Consider the following 18,057-nt stretch of genomic DNA (forward strand, 5'->3'; position numbering starts at 1 on the left):
AACAACAATTTGTTGACAGGTTTTATAATGTACATATAATGTTACATAATGTACATTTCATTGTTGAATATTCTCGTCACGATATGGGTGAAATTTTGCCGATGTGACATTAAATATTAACTCACTCACTCACTCACCAACAACAACAAAGCACTATTAATCATCAAACTAACACATGGCATATCTACATACCAACAAAAGACATACTAGACGTTTACATCATCAGTGTAAAAAATAATTCCTGATTAAATAAAACTCTTTTGTTGTCACATAAATCAATGGGCGTCATGAATCTGATGTTAATCTTGTCTCCGTGTCATATATCAAACATCTAATAAAACTGATACTCGTATTGAAAGGACAAATTGTTTTCTCCGATAGAGATCACATATCCTGTGTAATATGCGGATCCTCATTTACATGCCATCAAGACTTCAATAGACAAGAAGGGATCAAGACATCACTCAATCCCAACTAACACTGGTGCGGGGGTTTTTTTGTTTTCTTTTTTTATCATTTTCTGTCATGTTCTACTTGTTTGATGTTCTCGAATGTCACTAAAAGCAGTTATGTTTAACTAGTGTCTGTAAAGATCTTTGAAACTGCATTGACGTACATATGATCATGTCATTTTGTGACTAAACAATGCCCAAACCCTTTGGTGTATAGTGGCAGATCTGTTACCACCTAGGTCCATGTGGTTGGGTTTTTGAATGGGTGAGTGAGTGAACGGAGTCAGATCAATACAAACACAAGAGCAATGTATTAAACCATCACAACATGATGAAATGTATCAAATATTTGTTTTCAACCATTTTGCCTGATCAATTTATAAACTAATACACCTTGTCTGAGCTTCCAAATACTTGAATGATGTTTCAATTTTTTTTTTTCTATAATTTTGCCTGAACAATGCATACACTGGAAAATCTTTACCTCAGACTGTTCTTGGAATATAAATATCAGACAATGTCACAAAGCTTTTCTTCAAACAATTTGTCTGAACTTTACACACAATGGAACAGTAATATTATAGTACATACACAAATATGCCATCATATTGTCTGATAAAGAGACATGAGAATGTAAAAGTCCACAAGAAACAGATTGTTTCTCAACAGTGTATCAACCTTCAGGTTTATAAGAGATTTATAACATGTCAAACCACAAATACAAACTGTCTGAACTACAAACAACGCTATAGTGGTTAATTCTTGGTTTAAACAGATGGTCTGAACAAGAAACAGTCTGAAACAGTACATTAAAATCACAGCTGGAAACAGATTTTCTTTATGGAAAAACCCAGATCATCTGAAATTCATTTTAACAATCTATTACCCTTCAGTACAGGCAGACTGAATTAGACACAATATATTTAACCATGCTTACAAACAGACTGTCTGAGATTCAAACAATTTGTAACAGTTTATCATCCTTCAGCACAAACTGTCTGAAACAGATACATTCTGCAACAATATATCTGAATATCCCCACACAGATTGTCTGAAATTCAAACAATTTATAACAGTTTATCATCCTTCAATACATACTGTCTGAACATGAAACACTGACAAGTTTTTAACAAAAGCATCCCTACAAACTGTCTGTCAACCTTCAGTACATACACACTGTCTGAACGATCAACATTTAGCAGCAATATATCAAACTATGGCCTCTCAACTTCAAACAGACTGGAAACATATATCAACCCATTACTCAAATATAAGTACAATTACAGATACTCTCTCTTGGTTAAATAAGCCAGTGTCCCTGAAGACAAACAATGTACAAATGGACACAGCATAACTAAACCCTCTCAGTATACATGTCCCACCACTGCCACGTACCTTTCTCCTGTTCGCCATAGATGGTTAGCCATCGTTAATATCGGCACATTCATCAAACTGTTCACTCATAGACTGGCCACAGGCACAACCATAATGTTCAATCGGTGAAACTCCTCGTTATTAGCGTTGTGGATTTGATTGGATTACACCATGGCCTCTTTCTGTAGTGAGAATATCGGTATTGTCTTCTGCCGGAAGCCAGCCTTCACCACCGTCTTATCTTTGGAGAGTCTTAACCACCAATACTGCCATCTGCGATAACAGCAGCAGGACTGGGACGGCAACCAATCGACCTTAAAACATTATACTCATACCATATCTGCTAGGTGGACACAGAGCTTGAGCCATCCTGGGTTAATATCGATAATGACCAGGTTTCTTCAGCACTTACCATTATTCTGGTTTTGATTTGGAATAAAAGAATCACCATTCTATCTTGGGTGATCTAAATCTGTATTTTCTGCTGAACATGCATAATTGGCCTTATTACAGATCTAATTGCATCATGGAAAGTTTTTGAAAAGACTGATACGCTGAATCAAAAACTTCTTATTGAGATCAATTTACATAATGTGCAGTCAGGAATAGCCCCCAGAAGTCATCCTGACACAGTTCTGCTTCATGGGTCTAAATTAGGTTTTACACGCTGTGACTAGCAAATGTCTTTAATGGCCGAGGTTCTTTCATGTGTCAGTTTAAGGTATTCATGAATATGAACTTGTATGAAAATATATTTTGGAATGCTCAACACTGTTGCTTTTGTAGAAACATAAATGAAATTAACTAGCCATCATCATCATCATCAGTATTATACATGGAAGTGTCTAAGGAGGGATGGCACAGTCTGGCTTGTCAGGTGAATTAATACTTTTAATCCTCTATTTCCAATCTCACATATTTCTACACATTTCTATAAACACCAAAATCAATCTGTTGGCTGTTTACTGTAGTTCGAACACTGGATTATTTTTCTTATTTTTTTATTCATTTGGGGTTTTATTTCGGGGGTGGGGGTGGGGGGTGAGGGTGGGGGTGGTGGTGTTGTGGGAGGAAAGATGATATAATGCACAGGAAGCCTAATGATAAGGACTATGAGCTGTATCAACAGTCCTTCAGCCATATTTTAATTAAGGATTGCTGTTTACTCTCATTCCTCCACTGATAATATTTCTGAATCACTTCTTCTTTAAATAGATGGGTTCACAAACTGGTCTAAGAAACAGAGAGGTGTCAATGAAAGAAATTTGAGACACTTTAGGAATGATTATTATGAAAATTATTTTGCCTTTGACTGGAATTAAACATATTCCCCATAATGCAGAATGGATATTTAAAAGAGCAAGATGGTTTTGAAGTAACAAACAGAAAGTATAAAACCATAAGATTTATACAAATACATGTTCTACGATGAACAAAGCCAAAGTGCAAATGTAATCCTTCAAATCTAGATCAAAATGGCATATCTAGTACATAAGCTATTCCACCAACCTACGTATATCTTCTGTCTGTCGTGATCAGTTATCCAAAATAGAATATTAATGAATCTATACCAGATTAAGCCCATTGTTACACTGTGCAGTCATAAAGAGTTACTTCATTCTATATATTCAGACTTACGTATGAAATTCACTTTACTCACAATTTCATTGAAAAATGTTTAAATCAATTTCAGCATATCATGTGTCCCCCAGTTGACCATATTCCATAGTCTTCCAACATCCTGAGAGCTCACTCCTGATGTGTGTGTCCAGGAGGACATGTATTATTTCAGTTACTGTCCCAGGCGGGAGATTAACATGACAGACGGAGATATACTGACTGATACTTGTTTGCCTCAGAGCATGTACACCAAATCAATACGTCATTTTTAAAGCAGGCATGGACTGATTAGAATACCTTTTTAAATCTGATTTTCACAAATCATAAAGATGCTGAAACACTTCATCCACCTCAGCGTTTCAGCCATGGTAAAAGTACATGAGTTTAGTGATTGTACCTGCTCCAGCAGCGAGACTCCATCTTGTTCCCAGCATCTGCAACACCTTACAGCTCCTCCAGATCTACTTAATGTCTTCAAACCCAAATATACATCCTAATCCCGTCTGCTGATCTAGACAAACTGTCTCCCTGTCTGCACTTATCCACAATAGAGTATGTCCTTGACCATACTCCAGATCACTCAAATTTTGGCCTTGGAATGTGAAATTTGAATGTGGAAGATGATACTGTTACCTGAGGTCTTAAACAAAAATATTTGTTCACTGGTCATGCTGGATAATAATAACCTCTCTGTCCTCAAAATATGTTATGTTGTTAGCATCCCAATTGTACATCTTGACAGAAATATTCTAACCTGAGAAATTTCAGTTTTAATATTACCTCACATCTGAAATTTTTACAACATACTTAGAAAGGACAAGAAACAGCATCCTTCAAAAACAGTTATATAACTATCCCTAGTTTCATTGCATTCTTAAAGTTCACATGCAGCCAAAAAATCAAACATTATTTAATCACTTGTTTATGATATATAAAATGCATTGGTGATTGTGAAAAAACAAATAAACAAAATTATAAGTGTATAATCGCAAATCAAAAGTGCAATATTTTGGGTCGGTGGGTGTGCACTCATGTGTAACTACACCTTCTAATTGGCCACTACTTCATTTGCCAATGCGCTTAGCCGGTTCTTTGTTTATGGCTTCTAAGCCTGATAGGTGTTAGTTTCAAACTGCAAATGGTCAGTAATTGAAGTTGTGGATTGCATATTGTCATCAACAGACATACAGGCACACATATAGGTGTCAGTAAACCACACTTTGAGTTTTCTCTATGACAGAGTCTGCTTATCACGATCAACATGTTTTGTTTTTTTATGTAACGAGTAGATTATTTACTTGTTAATGTACACAACCAAGATTAGACTACTCCTCACGACCTCATACCCCGGGTAGGCATACTGTTTCAAGCTCTGCGAACCTACTCCCTGCGCATGCATTATCAGCACAGTTGCAGCATAGCTGTTGAAACCAATTTTTCCCCCAGCACTCGGGGAAAATAAGTGAATCGAACTCTAACTTGGCAGGCTTTTATGCATGAAATCTGGGGATGAAACAGTGAACAGGTTTTAATTTCTGCTCTGGACCAGAGTACTAACACCAATTTCAGTCTGTCAAACATATGTCATATGGGATTTCACTTTCGTAGTAAAGTACAAATTCTAGTACTATTTTTTGGATGAGTCCCATCCGGGAGGGGTACACAAACTATGCAGCCTAGACTACCAGTTGTCTGACTTTCATTTTTGTGAAAGTTGCAGTGGCTGGACAGGCTAGACGGCTGACTTTGTGTGCTGGCGATAAGGTGCCTGACTCTGAGGGTGCAGGTTCGAATCCCGAATGGGACTCGACCAAAAAAAGTACTAGAATTTTTACTTTACTAAGAAAGTGAAATGCCAAATATGACATATGTTGCGATGGATGGAGTACATTTTAATACACCCTTCAAAAAGTGTTGCAGGGGATAACAATAGAAGATATATATGTTTCTTGAGTATTACAAGTTATAAATTCTTTCAGTACAACATTGTGGTTACATATCCACCTAATACATTACAAGTTATAAATCCTCCCAATACAAAATTACAAGACATATATCCTTCCACTATAACATAGAATACAACACACATGCACGCACACAAACCCATATGATATACACATATATCATTCCAATACAACATTACCAGATATAGATATACACATACATTTTACAATATACACAAAATACACCACGATACAATACATCATAAAAAGGTATATATCTTTCATGCAGCATAAAAAGCTATATATTCTGTAAGATATATATCTTCCATACGCAGATATATCTTTTTCATACAACATCTAAAAAATGTATACATACCTCCAAACAACACAGAACATTCGCATTATGACCAGGGTAGAAATCAGGCAGAGAATGAATTGACTCAAGGTTTAAACATGGAACTGTCACTCCGGTGTGTCAAACTATACAAGACATCAAAAATACTCCCAGACCACACCTTAGTCCATCTGCTGAGTGAATGGCAGCCGTTACTTTAAAAATAATCTTGTCACATGAAAGTCAACCTTAGACAGTTCTGTTCTCCATATTCTACTTCTTTCCCAATCCTTGTTTTTAGAGTCCCCTGTGACCGACCACCAGCTGAGTGCATGGGAAGGAAAACACAACCCAAACTGTGCAGAACTTCTTGTTGCCACAGTTTGTTAAATTTAGTAAGTTGTGTAATTATAGATCAGTGGAAATAGCCCATACAAATGTCATACAGGTAAATCCTTTGACAACAAGCTGTGGTACGCTGCACACAAAATACATCCAAATCTGTTAACAGTTTCGACGCTACACAGACACCAGTTTGAAATCACTAGAATCAAGTAGTAGTGTTTGTATGATTACCCATAATGCTTTGGAGGGAAGCGACAGACCATTGTTTTCTCACTGTCTGTCAACATCGGTAACAGGAATGCAAACACAGTTCCGTTTGACAAAAAGATTTGCATCTCCGTGTCAATCACAGTATGTTGGACCATGCTTGGCTCCAACACACACAACATTGCACAAGTTCCGCTACCAATGCCATTTCAACAAATCGGTCACTCCTGCGACAAGTTCTTCCGGAGGTACAGATACAAGTTCCGCTACGTAAATGGTGAAGCTCAGGAACAGATAACAAACTGCTGTCATCACAGACATCAAACTACAAACCAGCATGAAGAACTAATATCCCCAAAGTTAGTCACAGCCATACAGGACAAATCTACTTGAACACACTAATAAAACTTTTCAGCAAATCGTAGGATGACCTTAATGAATGTTTCTCTTCTTTGAGACGCATACTGAAGCAGAATAACAAAGAAAGGATAGCATGAACAGCTTAAAGAACGAATAAACTCAATTTTTGGTACTCTTTTTACCACTGTATTTGAAAGACTTCTGGTTAGTCATAAACGGAATGCCATTTTTTAAAAAAAACAAACTTGTGGTTAATTAACACCAAGCACTTAAAAGTTGCTAAAAACCCGTCTGCTTCTCTCTCACCCGCAAATGATACCACAGACAGGTTACGCAACTCTGTCGCCAGAGCCCTGCAGTCATAGAAGGAACGATTTTCAGTTAGGTGCATAGAAAATGTGTAAGAAGCTCGTCATTTTGCTGATTTCTAGACATCACCAAAGACATGCCAAATTGTTGTGTTGCTGTCATTTGCTCTTTGGGGTCGGGTGATGGTATCACTATGCACAGATTTCCACCGGACCCCATAGTTTGTGCTTAAATTGGTTGTTTGTGTGTGCGAAGTGAGCGTTTTGGAAGCCTGTGGTATATACTAAATCGGATGGTTTGCCCCCTACCACGCTTCCAGGAAAGAAAATTCAAGTTTCACTGAGTTTAGAAAAAATCAAGACTGCTTACTACACGTTGCGAACCAAAAGGATTTTGCATGAATATAATGCTTTCTTCCTTGGAAGCGAGGTTGTGGTTGAAGTGACAATATTATCGTAAGTAATATTATATCAACCCACACCTCGCTTCCAAGAGTGAAATTGTTATGTTATAGGCAATGTGATGTAAAATCCTAATGTCCATCAATAAAATACATACTTTACTACCAGCAGAAAGTAATTTTGATTTTGAATGTCGGTGAAAACAAAATTAAATAGCATTCATTAAATATGTATTTGAATCATGACCAAAAGGAGCTTGCATGACACAAACTGTAACATAACATAAGTGAGGTCGGGGTCGAAGTGAAAATACTGCGCGATAAATTTCTTCACTTGCTAAATTTACTTGGTTTGTAAACGTTCACTCACCAGAATGTAGCCACTTGTCAATATACGTCTCTATATTTGGTCTCATAATCCAGTCTAATATACAAAAACGTGATGTATCGTTTCAGGTTTTTCACATTGCTGTATGGTCTCACTGGTCACCCAAGATAGCAGACCTGGCAACTAATTGCATAATGTGCGTCATTCTTCTAAAAGGTAAGTTAGTTAGCCAATAATGAGCATTCAATCAATGTATTGGCGGTTAATCCTTTGAATGAAGGGTGTTGTTTTTACATAGACACAGACATGACAGAGTGTATTCAGTACAGATTAATAAATGTACATACATAAACACTACCTTTTGAAAAGTCCCCATTTAAATCTGCATAAAAGTAATTAATCAATCAGCGTGTTATCGGTTAATCCTTTGATCGATCAAGACACAAGAAATGCCAAATGGGGACCTTTGTCGGGTAATCTTAGTGGCGTTACCACTAATTATACCTGCTATAAATTCATTAACTGAGCATCAAGTGAATGATGACAAATAACATGTAGGTATATACCACCTTACACGGATTACACAACCTAGCGACACCAAGTGATTTTGGCAGAATCTTCTATGAAAACAAGGGTTGTAACTCGGAAACTAGGCAAAGCAGGAGACAAAACTATATGATAGTAGATTGTGAGAATATGTAGCTTACATTTTTCACAACAGCTGTTGCGATTTCAGGTTTGTACAAACCTGTAAACGAGATAGTTTACCCCCTGAAATGTAGATGAACTCTGCATAAACCCTCATATCTATACCTACTATTACGTCATGGAGACGCGCCGCTCTGATTGGTTGAAATTTTGTTCGAGGCTGAGAATTGTGCACGTTGACAAAAAGGTCGATTTAAGGTAATTAAAGATCGAAATGAGCAGTTTTAATGACGGGGTTTCATTTATAACAATGTCAATGAGCGATTTATGCATTTGCACCCAGTAGAGTATATGTGATCTTTAACACAATGAAATGACATTGTGAATGAAGTAAGTGTTCATCCATATAAATTACCCATCAGAAGTTTAGACCGACTAAAAGGCGCTTATGTTATGCATTTGTATATGGTTACATCCAAAAGTAATTTCTCCACTAACCTGGGAAACCAACTGCAAACTTAATGCAGATGAACTGCACAAGGATCATGCATCAAACTGAAAAAAGCATGTACAGCTTTCATGCACGTGAACAGCTGTGTTATGGTGTAAAGTCTTATGGTATGGTGTAAAGAATTTGCCAATTCTTACTGATTTTCATTATTTTCTGAACTCTTTGACAATATTCTTTTCAACATTATGAATTTGCTGTACAATACATCAGTTCATGTGTAAACAGTAACTATAAATAGAATGGAACGTTTCGCACAATCTAGTTTAGAACATTTGACTGAAGTAAGTGTCCACATTTACACTAGAGAGTCTAAACTTTCGATGGGTAGTATGCCTCAGCCTTATACTGGTACATTTCTCTGTATTATACTAATTTGTTCCTCACAAAATGATGGGAGATTAGTACATTAAGAAATACTATGTGTCCGTTTCATGAATAATCCCCAAACTGTATACATTAGTAGTGTGTGCTGTTTCACTCCACCACTGAGTCTAACAAAACCTTACAGGAAGTTGCGTCTGGTAACCTATGAGATTGAACAATCAGAACACAGCTTACCAAATCGCGAACGTGCACATTCGCACATACTTTTTTTTATCTCACAAAGGTTCGTACCCGAACGATTCCGAATGCTATTTAGCGTACGCTTGCTTCCAAGTGATGCACACGTCGTACATACAACCATGACAACGTTGAGTAAACAGTCGCTGAAAATAGTATTTTCGGCAATATTCAAGGATATTATCTTGCGGAAATATTAGCTAATGGTAACCATGTCAACAGAAACTCCAAAGCATATATACTGCAGGTCAAATAAATAACTGTGTTATATGTGGATTTTTGTTTGTGGAGAGATCAGGTTCAGTGACCTGAATATTTTGAAAGTCCCTCCAATCCCTAAATAGTAGCCATTGTCTGATTGGCTAAATCTATTTTACCATCTCGCGTTTGATCGGACAGTCATTAGTCGCTCAAAGGTTACCTGACGCGACCTTCTACTAGGTTTTGTTAGACTCAGTGGTGGAGTGTAACGAAAAGTAATGAGGACGTTGAAGCATTGCTCATTCAAGAGAATTGTCAGTGTAACAAATTCAAACTATATATGTTCATTTTGATTAGATAATGACATGAGTGAGTGAGTGAGTGAGTGGGAGTGAGTGAGTGAGTCTAGTCTAGTTTTACGATGCTTCTAGCAATATTCCAGTGGGAACACCAGAAATAGACTTCACACATTGTATCCATAAGGGGAAAACTAACAGCAGTCAAATTTAACAGTGCTTTGAACAGTTTTCCAGGAACATACTGGAAAGTCAAACTGTTTGGACGAGGAGCTGACGAGTCCAAAAATGATGCTGACAAACTGGAGTGAGTGAGTGAGGTTTGATGCTGCTTTTAATAGTTTTCCAGCAGAATCATGGTGGGTATATTAGAAATGAGCTTCATACATTGTACCCATGTGGGGAATCAAGCCTGGGTCTTTGGCATGCTGAGCAAACACTCTAACCACAGGACTTCCCCATCGCCCCCAGCCAAATCTAGAAATAAAACTGAGAGAACCAGGATCCAAACCCAGACCTACATAGCATCATCAAGGGACACAACTCAGACAACAAACTCTCATACCTTTAAGAGAACTAGTCCATGTTGGCTGAATGCCATCAGTGAAGACATGAATTAACCTGTGACTGTGTAAAAAGTATCCCACGCCACCATTGCACAAAATGACTGAGATGACACTCAGCTAAAGACTGAACTCTTGAAGGAACACTTTCACATTAGTGATATTCTAAAGTACATTTGATAATAAAACAAGCTGAATGAATATTCACAAGAGATTAAAAGCTATGAATGAACACATAAAATGAATTTTCCCCACACTTTGTTGTATTATCAGTCAAATGTCAAGTCCATTATTTCTAACAAAATTAATAAATAGTGAAAGACCAATGCATTTTCCATCTTATCCAGCAAAAGGTTGTTCAAACCCAAACCCATCAATCACATGAATGTAGTTCTTAAAAAATTTGTTGTGAACAATTGAGTATTTTTACCAGAAAATGAGATTAAAAAAAAAAATATCAACTTTCGGAATATTAAGCAAATTTTCAAAATACTAAAATCCTGAAAATATGAATCAATCATGAATTAATATATCAACAAGAAACTTCAAGACAAGAAATCGAAAGACATTTCAAAAACATGTACCAAATGACACCTACGGCCGGTTTAGGAGACATCAGAGAAAATTCTTCTCAAATCAGCAACAATTCTCGATTCAACATCCCTTTTGGTGCAATCAACCTTATCATCAACAGGACGGGCAAATGTAGAAACTGTTAGTAAATCATGTAGCTGTTGGTTACCATCACAACAGATTTAATGAAGGCACCTTGATGTGCAGGAGGAAGCAAATGACCCAATGATCTGAGGGCTCCCACTGGTTGAGTGACAGTTGGGGCACGTTCTCCTGGACCTCATTCACCTCCTCATCAGAACAAGATGAAGTACATACACTGGAGTGAGTGAGTGAGTGAGTGAGTGAGTGAGTGAGTGAGTGAGTGAGTGAGTGAGTGAGTGAGTGAGTGAGTGAGTGAGTGAGTGAGTGAGTGAGTGAGTGAGTGAGTGAGTGAGTGGGAGAATGGGTTGGTGAGTGGGAGAATGGGTTGGTGAGTGGGTTGGAGAGTGGGTTGAGGTGTCTGTGGGTGAGTGAAAAGTCCAAAAGGGCAAATTAGCTTTCTGAGTGAATAAAACCTGCCAGATCTAATTCACATTAGTAGTTCCTCATGAACCAAATTCTTATGAGTTAGTGAGTGAGAGTAAAGACAAAAGGTTGGGTTCGTGAGAATGAGTGAGTGAGTGAGCAAGAAAGTGAGAGAATGGGTAAGTAAAATGAGGTGATGAGGTAAAAGTGATATGAGCGTTAGATTTCCATACATGCATCCCTGTTGAGGAGAGGGTTAGAGTTGAGTGATGGAGAGGGTGAGAGGGTGGAATGAATGAGTGAATTAGCTGGAGGCTGGGTTTGTGGAAGGGTGGAGTTTGTGATTGGATGAAAGGGTGAATGAGTGAGGACGTTGGTGTGCAAACTTACCCTTACCCAATCTTACTTACTTCCCTTAGTTAACCTTTTGGTGGCATTAGATGTTGGGAAGTACAATAACAACAGATTTAAGGACAACAACTTCTTGTATTTTGGGATCGCAACATTTCCTCACAGATTTGAATGCCCTTGTACTCAAATAAAATAAAATAAAAGTTATCCATTCAATTTGTCATCATTCCCTTCAGCTGATCTACACGAACTGAACCATGCATGACACTTTTACCAACATTCTACTTACACATCAGGTGGATTATTATTAATGACCAGATGCTGGCCACATGAATACATGCAATCATCTAATAGCAGCAATGTGCACTAAACTTGGACAGTGTACTGTGACTGTGTGTCCCAGCCCACCTGCTGCGATTGGGCAGCTTGTAGGGATGGGCAAGCCACATGAACTCAGTGCACCTAAATGGTTGTATGATCCCCAGGGATTTGAGATTGTTAATACGATGTGACATATGAGGTTGACATCCAGTGATTGAGGGAAAACCAAGCACCTTTGTGGGCTTGCTGAGCTGGATACTGGTGTCATACAAAACTATATAAATAATAAACAAACTTATAACCGGGGCTGGCAGGGTAGCTAAGTGGTTTAAGTGTTTGCTAGTCATGCAAAAGTCCCAGGTTCGATTCTCCATATGGTTGCAATGTGGGAATCCCACTTGAATGTCTGCTGTGATAATGTTGGAATACTGAAAAAAACAGCATAAAATGAAACACACACATTACAACCCATTACAGCATATAGACTCAAACTCAGATCAATAACATCACCGGTGAACACTTTGACCACTAGGCTACCAACACCACAGCACAGCAATTATCATCTCTATAGCTGCACACAAACATGTCAATAAATCCATCAGTTCCACAGACTACTTCACTCAAATTACCCAAGTAGAAGTACAAATGCTTGCAGAGCTTCACATGGAAGAGACAAAGAATATAACGCCACCTACAGAGCATGTCCACACTGAGTCTTGAGTATAACAGGTAGCCATCGGACATACCAGCACATAAACATATATGCATTGTCTCTATATTGCTCCAAATATTTCATCTTGTTTTGTTCTTGGACATGGCCAGCCTCTGTATGGTTTATGATCAATATCACGCTAAGACATCTTTTGTCCAAAATGTCCAGCTGAACAGACTTGGGTCAGAATTGTGCCAAAACTGAAAAATTTTCTACATTTCATGCAATACTGAAAGTACATAAGTGAGTGAACTTCAAAATAATGTCGCAATCTGGTCTGGTGTAATATGCTGGTTTGCATTTAAATAACATTCACATAACATTCAGTTCAATAATCAATTTTTATCAATTTAAGAAACAAATCATGATTGTCTGCATGGCAAGCTACCACACACACCAATGTGCTCGCCAACTGCCACACATAAGTCAACATGAGATCTTGATCAGGGTCCCAGCCCATGTAATAAGGATGTGCTGTCTGATTTGAATCAAACTACATGCAGACACAAATGAAGGAAGCCGTGTAAGTCCTGGATTCCCTAATTCTAGGTCATCATGACCTCTTGTTTGGTCAGGGGGATGATGTATGGTAAAGGTACAGCACTGTTATCATCAGGAATTTATGGGTTGGGGTTTTTTTTCAGTACATGACAATCTGTGCACATCATGTCAAATATCTGCATCACAATTCCCAATCATGAAGTTTAATTGTGGCTTCCCTGTCCCGGGGCAAATCTAGAGAAAGTACCTACCCTGAGATAAGTTCAGCAAGTTCATGATATCCATGTTCTGTGGCAATCTCAGCAGGAGTTTGACCGTTGCGATTCTTGATTTCAGTAGCAGCCTCTCCTCCTGGTTGGTCCAGGAGAAATAGGCTTACCTCCCTTAGGCCAAGGCGAGCCGCAAAATGAAGAAGTGTCTCACGGTCTTCACACGAATCATCTACAAATACCACATATATGATCTTCACAGTGAAATGTACAGCTAATAAACGCGCCACTAAGTCAAACATTTAGTCAAATATGCATTGTACAAGCCTATTGTGGGGATGCTACTATCAGCCATGGTCAGGTACCCTTAAACCCTGAAACTCCCAACGATCATTCAAGATTAATCTCAAGAACATTGTTTAATTATTTGTTGTCAAAAGCTCCACTCTGAAATTTTCCAGCAATATGAAAGCAGTCTGTAAACATACAACCAGATAATCTCGTGACATCATTTGCACTGATCTATAATGTTGAAATAACATGACACAAGTCACCAAGTCAGCAAGCTTGACCATCCGGTCATGTTAATCACCTCTTATAACAAGCGTTGGCCTAACATCTGCAAAATCTGCAAAACCCTATTACATGCAAATAGTAAGAGGTGCAATCAAGCTATATCCCACCCCAAAGGCTGTGTGTATAAACTGAAATGTGACTGTGGTGACATGTACATAGGGGAGGGAAGACCAGTTGCTACTAGTGTCAAGAACACAAAACTTCAGTGGACTGGATTTGAAATCTGCAGTTTCCGAACACATTATGAATAATCATAATCATGAAATTGACTAGAAAAACTAAAATCCTCGCTAAAAACATCAGTGACTGGCAGAAACACAAGTGACCGAAGCTATCTCCATCAAAAACAATAAAAGAGGATACCCTAATTTCTATGTACACACTGCCATTACTTTACATATTTTTACAGTTATGAATAAGTCTCTGCATATTTCTAAATCAGTCAACAATTTTGTATAATAAGTATCTGTACACTTCTGCGTTAATCCAACAATATTTTATATATTAATAATAGCATGTATTCTATTAGTCCTGACAGCTGTATCTATTGACATCAACATGAATTTAGTCGTCAGAGCATTGTGATGTCATAGGCACTGTGATGTCACTGGCAGAGTTAACAGTTACTGTTTAGTTCTACCTGACCATGGGGCTAGAACAAGATGAGAAACGTTGTACTCCAGAATAAAAAGAAGATGTAACCCAGGAAAATCTCTAAGCCTAATTTCAACCTGGATCTTTGGAGACCTCAGGAACATCTTCATATATTTAGTGACGTTCATTTTTATACATACTCATGGACATATCTGAATGCATGGCCTGTATTAGGTGCCCTAATATTCTATAAAACATAGGTAGTAGTGATATGTAGTACAATAAACAGCCCCAAAATTATTACTCTCTTTTCTTCCACTTTCGACCTTCTCATCGCTAATGAAGATCAAACTGAAAGCTTTTCCCTAGTTTTGGTGATCAGCTCTAGCCAACCACAGTAATGACAAATCAGGGGAGATTACATAGCACTGCAAACCATAAATAAGTTTTATCTCAGATTAGTTGCACCAGGAAGATCTTATTTTATTTCAGCAAAAACAAAGGCAACAGAAATAGACTTAAATACTAATCTCAATATAGAACTCATCTCTTATAATCCACTGCTGAAAAACATTCAAGATGGTTACTGTTTAAATTGATTCTTGTATTCTAGGGGACATAACTCTGTATGCATGGACATAATTTGATAATATGGATTATCGGAAATCCCTATTAACAAGGTTCCACTGTACCATAACATTCAGTGTAAACAATAGCTAAAAGCATTTTATGCCATTGCTTTAGTCTGTCATATAGACCCTGAATGAAATATATCCAAGAAAGCCCATGCAAATTTAGAAAATGCAGCAAATTCTAGTTTCAGGGATCCTTTTCAGTACATTTCATATTTTTAACTATGATTTTCTTTCTGTAAAATATGTTCATTTCAGAGTCTACCAGAGCTTCATCAAGGAATCTTATGATGGAATATGAAGTTTGTCATATCTTTTTTTAATGAATGTTTCTCAACATCAAAGATGCAAACATTATTTCCACATAACCATGACCTCACAGTCAAACACCACATTTGTTTATCTGAAGTTTAACCATCCTGCCTCAGAGGATTCACTCACTGACAAATATCATTGTAACTGCTGATAGTTGAAATCCCTGACCTGATGGAGTCAAGTGAAGGATTCTGCAGCTGCTTCTTTCACTTTCCCTACACTAAGTCCACAGGGTACTTGTACACTCAATTGTCATGTTCATTTTGTACAGGTCTCTCATCCAAAGCAGTTTCAATATATTTTAACCGAAGTCCAAGGTGTTAACAAGGATGATCAGCAACCAACACCCCACTGTACCCCTACCAAATGATGGTGTGTACAAGTGATCTGAATTTTGCAGCCATTGTTGATTAACAGACACAAGTTATCTAAACTTACACTGTATGGGATCTAGTCATTCCCGTTACAGGTGGAGTAAAACAAGCTTTTCCCTGTTGTTGTTTCACAGATTATTTTATAAAATCTCAGAAATTCTCAGAAAAATTACATAGTTCCATTCTTTATAACTGAACTAAGGTTGATCAGTCAAAACGTTTAGCAAATTAATGTTAGTTTTAATAACTCAGACCTTCTTTTCATGACCTCAGCATACATTTTGATTTATTATCACTGACTGATATTATAAACAACACACCATGTCTTGTAGCAACAATGACACATAAGTAATCACCTCTGCTACCATGTCTGCTGCAAGTGATGACTGAAAGGATTACGTGATCCGGTTGCACTTCATCACCACTTACACTGATGCTCATGATGTTAATCCCTAGTTCATCTGATCCCAACTTTGATAATAATAGATTGTCACCATAGTTGAAATATTTCTGTATGAAGGGAATTGATCTTTAGTAGTCCATGCTTGTCGTAAGAGGCGACATACAGCACTGATGATCTGGCTTGCTGATTATGCTGACACGTGCCATCATATCCACACTGGCCACCATATAGCTGGAATATTGCTGAGTGTGGTCTAGAGCAATGCCCATGATGTTAATCATCGGATTGTTTAGTACAGACTTGATTATTTACGGACCGCCATTATAAAGCTGGAATATTGGTGAGTGCTGCATCAAACAGTAATACAACAAAACAACTACCAAACAAAACAAAGCCTGCCAACTAGACAGACATCAGTTTCATATATATATTTATTCTGACCTGCACTCCCTGCTATTATCAACACAACTACTAATACTGTAGATACATACCTGAATCAGCACCAAGTATATTCCAACCAATCGGAAGGTAGATGCTTTTCAGGGCACTCACAAGTCTGTCATCCAAAGTTGACACAATTTCATTGGCTAAATCAAACTGCTCTGATTTGATAAGTTCCAAGTCATCCAGTGCATGTGTGTTGTAGACACTGTCTATGAGAAACACTGCCATGTGGTAGGCAGAGTCATAGTGGAAGTGGAAGGTGTCCAAGCAGATGGCAGACGTCTTCCCATCATGCACCTGGTACACGCTCAGACGGACATCTTCAGAAACACCATGCACTGGAAACAGAGAAAAAACACTGTGAACATGCATACAGGCAGTAAACAAGTAAAATATCAAGTGCTATTATCTGTGCCACTACTTTCTACCACTATGGATAGTTTCAGATATTGAACTCTGTTTACCATAGTAATAATCATCCAGGAAGCTTAGAATATGCACGACCCATGAAGGTCCTGGGGTAGAATAGGCCTTCAGCAACCCATGCTTACCATAAAAGGTGAGTATGCTTGTCGTAAAAGGCGACTAATGGGATCGGGTTGGTCAGGCTCCCTGACTTGGTTGACACATGTCATCGGTTCCCAATTGCACAGATCAATGCTCATGTTGTTGGTCACTGGATTGTCTGGTCCAGACTCGATTATTTACAGACCGCCACCATATAGCTGGAATATTGCTGAGTGCGGCATAAAACTAAACTCACTCACTCACTTAGAATATGTGCGAAAGGGGTTGCCTATGAAGACATAAGCACTCCTGTAAAATTTTCAGAAACACAATTACCCTTAGTGCTTAAAACAGTGAAAGAGTAATTTGTCAGTCCATATTTGTTTAAGTGGACAGTTTATTATTAAGGTAAATACAGTCACTGAGAAACAAATATAGCATATGACACTGCATACACTAGTCTTAATATTCAACACAGCTCTAAGAAACGCTATATGTTAACTAACTTGACATTTTGGGGTGGTGGGGTATCCTAGTGGTTAAAGCGTTCAATCACCATGCTGAAGACATGGGTTCGATTCCCCAC

The 18,057-nt window shown here is 37.9% G+C and overlaps 1 protein-coding gene across 8 annotated transcripts in view; it reads right to left on the minus strand.

Moving 5' to 3' along the window:
• LOC137278424 (rho guanine nucleotide exchange factor 28-like) overlaps window positions 1-18,057 on the minus strand; it is a 252,564-nt gene that overhangs the window by 154,812 nt on the left and 79,695 nt on the right. For all 8 annotated transcript variants that reach the window (XM_067810747.1, XM_067810746.1, XM_067810742.1 and 5 more), the window contains exons 5-6: window positions 17,012-17,302; window positions 13,669-13,858 (exon numbers count right to left, since the gene is read on the minus strand). In XM_067810747.1, coding sequence (XP_067666848.1) covers window positions 13,669-13,858; window positions 17,012-17,302 — 481 coding nt within the window. The remainder of the gene's footprint in view (window positions 1-13,668; window positions 13,859-17,011; window positions 17,303-18,057) is intronic.

This window comes from Haliotis asinina, chromosome 3 (assembly GCF_037392515.1).
Source record: "Haliotis asinina isolate JCU_RB_2024 chromosome 3, JCU_Hal_asi_v2, whole genome shotgun sequence".
NCBI classification, from domain to species: domain Eukaryota; kingdom Metazoa; phylum Mollusca; class Gastropoda; order Lepetellida; family Haliotidae; genus Haliotis; species Haliotis asinina.